Source organism: Nerophis ophidion, linkage group LG04 (assembly GCF_033978795.1).
Source record: "Nerophis ophidion isolate RoL-2023_Sa linkage group LG04, RoL_Noph_v1.0, whole genome shotgun sequence".
Classification (NCBI taxonomy): Eukaryota; Metazoa; Chordata; class Actinopteri; order Syngnathiformes; family Syngnathidae; genus Nerophis; species Nerophis ophidion.
This window is the reverse complement of record NC_084614.1, coordinates 86,110,397-86,116,687: the sequence shown is the minus strand read 5'-3', so window position 1 is coordinate 86,116,687 and position 6,291 is coordinate 86,110,397. Positions and strand designations below refer to the sequence as shown.

The window sequence follows — 6,291 nt, the reverse complement described above, 5'->3', positions numbered from 1 at the left end:
ACAGAAACGAGGGATGGATCTGAAGTTTATCGAGGGACTTAAGTGTTGAAAGTAAAAATAAATGTTTGACTTATTTTTATGAGTGGGGCCCGTTTGGATCCTAATAATTTCAGTGGGACAAGTTTTAATTGTCATTGCTCAAAAAAAATAATGAATTAAAATCAATGATGTTATGAATTATTGACATATTTAAGATTGCAATTACGTTGAGTGAAAATTATTATTTTGTGCTTTTGCCATAACAAAACAAGGTTTTGACAAAAATGGCGTAAATTATGAAAAAAAAAAGACTGATAAGGACGGATAAACCTGAAATTGATTTAGTGATTTAAGTGTTGAATGAAAAAATACAAACATAAATAAAAATGACCTACTTCTACCATTTTTATGACTGAGACTCTTCCTGGTCCCCAAGAAAGCAGTGCGAGGCAAGTGGAGAAAAAACGGATTTATTGACAGAGATGTGACACAATGTGATATTGATCATAAGCAGCGGCCGTTGAAAGAAAAGAAGAAATCCTCGTCATGACGTCAAGGCCATGAAACGTGCGATTTTACAGCCACCAACGTTTGATCTTGAAAGTCTTTTAACGGCCAAAGAAGAATACATGGAATAGCGTGAGGAGCAGTCGGACGAAGAACAAAGCACATCTCCATCTCATCTCCGAGTGTGATGACGTCCCTCAGCGATGGAGACATCTCCCTGTGTTCCAGTGCACAAAGCATCCTGGAGGAAGAAGACCACTCAGCACATTCCCGACAGAAGCAGGTGAATCCAAGTTGAACATCATCTTCACACAAGAACATTTGGAGGTGCAGACAGTCCATGTGAGCTTACTCAGCCTTCAGCCGCCTGCACGTTCTCGTCGAGCTCCACGCCGCCGTGGCGAGCTGCGGGACAAACGCAAACGGTGAAGGAAGAACATCCAGAAGGTGCCTCGTCACTCACATCAGATCTTTGAGGTGTGACTTGGAAACATGACGAGTCAGCACACTTGATGTCTCATTTGGCTGATCCTCATCATGAGGACTCCTGTCAAAAGTGAGATATGCCAGACTTTGTATTGCGTGTGCTCACAGGAGGGACTTTTATTGTGAAGGAGTCAGCTCCAGTTGGGCTTTTCCGGCTAAACTTGTAACAAAGGTCCACATCAGACCTCCATGTGAGTGACGCTTCACCACGGCTTTGTTTCTTGCGGCTCAAAGAAAAGATGTTTTACTTACCAGCTGGATCGTACTGGGCTGAAATGAAAGAGAAACAAGGTGAAGTGGACTTTTCCCCTCACGTCACGCCGTGTTTCTACGTGAGAGTGTGCGCTCTGTCTCTGTGGATCTTTGAGTGTTTGGCTGGAAGGCAACTAAAAGATGGCCGCACCTTTGCAGCCCGGATGAAAGCATCAACTCACGGCCTGGACCGAGTGCACCGAGAAGAAGAAGACAGAGGACATTGGCGTCCCTCACCTTGTCTGTTTCTGTGACGCCTGACCATGACCATGATGATGATGATGGCCGCCACAGCGAGGACCGCCGCCGTGGCAGCGAGGGCGACGCTCAAGTTGTCTGTGGAGAGCAAAAAAGCACAAGTGGAGTGACAAAGCATGAAGAGGAAACCTTCATGACTACTTTGCATGCAGACGTCAAGCGTTGTCATGGTGACATGGATCAATAATGGTGACAGGTGGACTTGTGATGGGAAACATCTCCAACTAAATGTGTCTTTCTCACCTTCATGGCTTGCGTTGCTCAGGATGCTTCTTCTCTCCAGCTTGGTGACCAAGTCCTCCTTGACGCCTGACAGCTGAAACACACATTCGTACTTGCCCTCCACGTCGGCCGTCACCTCCACTTTCAGCGCCACCGACATCTGGAAGGTTCCGTCGTGGTTGGGGAGTATCTCTCCGTGCTCCACGTCCTCGAAGATCTGCTCGCCGTCTTTCCTCCAAAACAGGTCGGCACCGTCGGGGTAAAAACCTGTCGCCATGCAGCTGACCGGAGAGGACGGCGTCTTCTGGAGCAGGAACACCTCTGGAAGCTCTGCACAGGAAGTGATGTCACGTGTGAACACAGGACAACGTGGGGAGAAGTTGTGGATGGAGAGAAGGTGTGGATGGAGGTAAAGATGGAGAGAAGGTGTGGATGGAAAGAAGGTGTGGATGGAGGTAAAGATGGAGAGAAGGTGTGGATGGAAAGAAGGTGTGGATGGAGGTAAAGATGGAGAGAAAGTGTGGATGGAAGTAAAGATGGAGAGAAGGTGTGGATGGAGGCAAAGATGGAGAGAAGGTGTGGATGGAGGTAAAGATGGACAGAAATTGTAGATTAAAGTAAAGATGGAGATAAAGTAATAACAGAGGTAAATATGGAGAGAATTTGTGGACGGAGGTTAAAATGGAGAGAAGGTGTGGATGGAGGTAAAGATGGACAGAAAGTGTAGATTAAAGTAAATATGGAAGAAAAGGTAATAATGGAGGTAAAGATGGAGTGAGAGAGTGGATGGAGGTAAAGATGGAAAGAAAGTCTAGATTGAGGTAAAGCTGGAGAGAAGGTGTGGACGGAGGTAAAGATGGACAAAAGGTGTGAGCGGAGGTAAAGATGGAGAGAAGGTGTGAACAGAGGTAAAGATGGAGGGAGAGAGTGGATGGAGGTAAAGATGGAGAGAAGGGGAGAATGGAAGTAAAGATGGAGAGAAGGTAATAACGGAGGTATATATGGAGAGAACTTGTGGACGGAGGTCAAAATGGAGTGAGAGAGTGGATGGAGGTAAAGATGGACAGAAAATGAGAACAGAGGTAAAGATGGAGAGAAGGCGAGAACGGAGGTAAAGATGGAGAGAAGGCGAGAACAGAGGTAAAGATGGAGAGAAGGCGAGAACAGAGGTAAAGATGGAGAGAACGTGTGGATGGAGGTAAAGATGGAGAGAACGTGTGGATGGAGGTAAAGATGGAGAGAAAGGGAGAACGCAGGTAAAGATGAAGAGAAGGTGAGAATGGAGGTAAAGTTGGATAGAAGGAGAGGATGGAGGGAAGGAGAGAATAAGGTAAACATGGAGAGAAGGAGAGAATGATATAAAGATGGAGAGGAGAGAATGATGTAAAGATGGAGAGAACGTGTGGATGGAGGTAAATATGGAGAGAATGGAGGTATAGATGGAGAGAAGGGGAGAAAAGAGGTAAAGATGGAGAAAAGGTGAGAACAGAGGTAAAGATGGAGAGAAGGTTAGAGTGGAGGTAAAGATGGAGAAAAGGTGAGGATGGAAGTAAAGATGGAAAGAAGAAGAGAATGAGATAAAGATGGAGAGAAGGTTAGAGTGGAGATAAAGATGGAGAGAAGGTGTAGATGGAGGAAAAGATGGAGAAAAGGTGTGGATGGAGGTAAAGGTGGAGAGAAAAGGAGAATGGAGGTAAAGATGGAGAGAAAGGGAGAACGGAGGTAAAGATGAAGAGAAGCTGAGAATGGAGGTTAAGTTGGATAGGTGAGGATGGAGGGAAAGATGGAGGGATGGAGAGAATAAGGTAAAGATGGCGAGAAGGAGAGAATGAGGTAAAGATCAAGAGAAGGATATAAAGATGGAGAGAATGGAGGTAAAGATGGAGAGGTGAGAACGCAGTTTAAGATGGAGAGAACGTGTGGATGGAGGTAAAGATGGAGAGAAGGTTAGAGTGGAGGTAAAGATGGAGAAAAGGTGATGATGGAGGTAAAGATGGAAAGAAGAAGAGAATGAGATAAAGATGGTGAGAAGGTTAGAGTGGAGGTAAAGATGGAGAGAAGGTGAGAACAAAGGTAAAGATGGAGAGAAGGTTAGAATGAAGGTAAAGATGGAGAGAAGGTGAGAGAAAGAGAAGAGTATAAAGAGACGGTGTAATGTCAGTAATGTTCCTATAGGGGGAGTGCTAACAAGTTAAAAGGTGAAAGTACATGTTGTGTTTCTACCTGTTCTCATTAGGACCTCCTTCCCATTGTTCACATGCTTTTTCAAGTAAGAAGGACAATCCTCAGTGTAGTAAAACTTATTGTATTCTAGTAGATGTTTGTCCTGGTCCCAATTGAGTTTGGTGGGGAAAGCTTGTTGTTTTGCTGCAGTAAATGTCCATGTCTTCATGTCCAACGATATGAAATCTTCTCCATCATAACCTTGCTGTTGCCAACCTTTAACTTCATCAGTCTCATCATTCCATTCACATCCAGTCATCATCTGGAGAATGTGAACACCTGAGACACACACAGTGTTGTAAAGCAGAGTGACACACGCACACGCACACACACACACACACACACACACACACACACACACACACACACACACACACACTATTAGTGTAGGTTATTATGGGATGGACAGAGACAAGTATCAGTGCAGTAATGTGTGTTTACTACAGTATAAAAAGAGTACATCAAATACATTTAAGTAGTAGAAAGTTCAACATAAACAAACCTCCAGTTTGGTTGAAACGCTTCTTAAGAACTTCAAGGCTGTGTTTGAGAATCAACTCATTACCAACATTGATCTCTGTGTGTCTCTGCCAGTATTTTGGATCCTCTGCTGTGATTTTGTTCATCCAGTCCTGTTTGGCTTCTGCTTTCCTGCTGTTGCTGTCATAGTGAGAAATCTGAACTCCATCAACATAACCAACCTCCACATACTCTGGGAAGTTTGGAACTTGAGAGGACGCAGTGAGGAAATACTGCAGCGTGTGAATCACTGAAAGAAGAAAACAACAACAGGATGACTTTTTATTATTTTGTTTCATGTTCAACAATCTTGCACTGTGAATATTTTAGCTCCTTCCGTCTTCAGTCGGGTCTTAAAGTGAACATCAAACACTGCTAGATATCACAGTCAAGACTCACATGTTCTATGACAAATACAACACATTAATAATATTACTAACATCTGTTGACGGTTTGAACATTTTGAAAATAAACATATATTTTCTACAATGGAGGCTGAATAAAAAGTACAACAGAGTTGAACACAACCTGTTCTGCCCATTTGATGTCGACTCTTACTGACATCTTGTGGCGGGGTGATGTTACTACACTTGATTAGTTTCTGACACTTCCGTGTTTGAAGATTTGTGTTCGTTCTTACAAGCCTTGGAAAAAATAAGTCTTTGAACAAGAAACACTAAAGTGAAAATAAATAAAGAGCCTAAACGGATTTATCTGCTTCTGTAAACTTCTTGGAACATTTTAATTTTTTACTAGGAAAAAGGGAAAACAATAAATATGTTTAAAAAGAACCAGGATTAAGTAATAAAGGTCTTAAATAATACAACAATAATTTCATTAATAAGTAACAGAAACTATCAGAAGTCAACTAAGTGAAGGCACAAAGAGGATTTATGAATAAAATATTAATAAACTTATAAAAAGGACTTACCAGGCGTCACGCTGTGCATTTGCACGACCAGAAGAAAGAATAAAAACAAGTTCATGATGTCAGCGCGAAACAAAAAGATGTTTGCCACTTTTAATCTCGCAGAGAAAGACAAAAGTGACGAACACTCGCTTGACTCGCAAACAGGAAAAATGAACCAGGAACTGTCGAGGCTCTTTTTATAATACTCCACCTGAGCCAATGAGGAGTCAGCATTCTGTGACGTCACAGTGAGGAGAGAAAACGAAACGCTATTCTGCACAGAAAAGTGGCAGCAGTCAACTGACAAGAAGTCTTCTACTGGACTCACTAGAGAGCGCCCCTTGTGGCCACGTCAGGTAAATGCTTGTGTGGCTTTTCTGGGAAATCACGTGACTTGACAACAAAAAGGTGTGTCAAGTTGGCCGCCAAACTTGGAAAGAAAAGAAAGAAAGAGGAATGAAGGTGAGATTGAGAGTTAAAAGTAATGACAGGGCTGGAACATCCGATCAGTGATCGTATTGTAGTCCTCTCAAGAAAGCATCAATACAAATAATGATTGATAGACATAAAGTCGCTACACCGCAGGACATCCTCACTTCTTTTTATTTCACGTCTTAACTTTCACCTCCGTTATGTCTCCCAAGCGTGAGGCGTCCCTGCTGGGGTAACGGGACACGCATCTGCCTCGCATGGGTTCGATTCCCGGCCAGGGTTGCATCAGGAAGTTTCATCCTGAGTAAAAAAGTCAGCAGAAAGCCTTCATGAGATGGACTCGCTGTGGCCAAAGTGCTGAACGTGGGGGAAAAGTGTGAGGCAGACGCTTCTGCTGGCAGAATATCAAAGAAAGTGAAAGTAAAAGTAGACACGGTAAAGCCAAACATTGAATGCATGCTTGTTTCAAGTCACCTAAACTCGATGGTGATCATTTTTATTTT

At 43.2% G+C, this 6,291-nt stretch overlaps 1 protein-coding gene across 4 annotated transcripts; it reads right to left on the bottom strand.

The window, feature by feature from the left end:
* Window positions 1-433: 433 nt before the first annotated feature.
* Window positions 434-5,765, bottom strand: LOC133552120 (class I histocompatibility antigen, F10 alpha chain-like). Of its 4 annotated transcripts, none has more exons than XR_009806619.1 (8): window positions 5,378-5,761; window positions 4,430-4,696; window positions 3,928-4,206; window positions 1,726-2,034; window positions 1,462-1,560; window positions 950-1,242; window positions 839-891; window positions 434-727 (listed from the first exon to the last, which is right to left on the bottom strand). XR_009806619.1 is itself a non-coding variant. In XM_061899479.1 (8 exons), the coding sequence occupies exons 1-7, from the start codon at window positions 5,430-5,432 to the stop codon at window positions 839-841; spliced, it is 1,080 nt and encodes a 359-aa protein (XP_061755463.1). In that variant the 5' UTR covers window positions 5,433-5,765; the 3' UTR covers window positions 434-727. The 4 variants fall into 4 exon arrangements, 2 of the variants coding, with proteins under 2 accessions (XP_061755463.1, XP_061755464.1); XM_061899479.1 differs by having other exon boundaries at window positions 1,225-1,242; window positions 5,378-5,765; XR_009806618.1 differs by having other exon boundaries at window positions 434-891.
* Window positions 5,766-6,291: the final 526 nt, after the last annotated feature.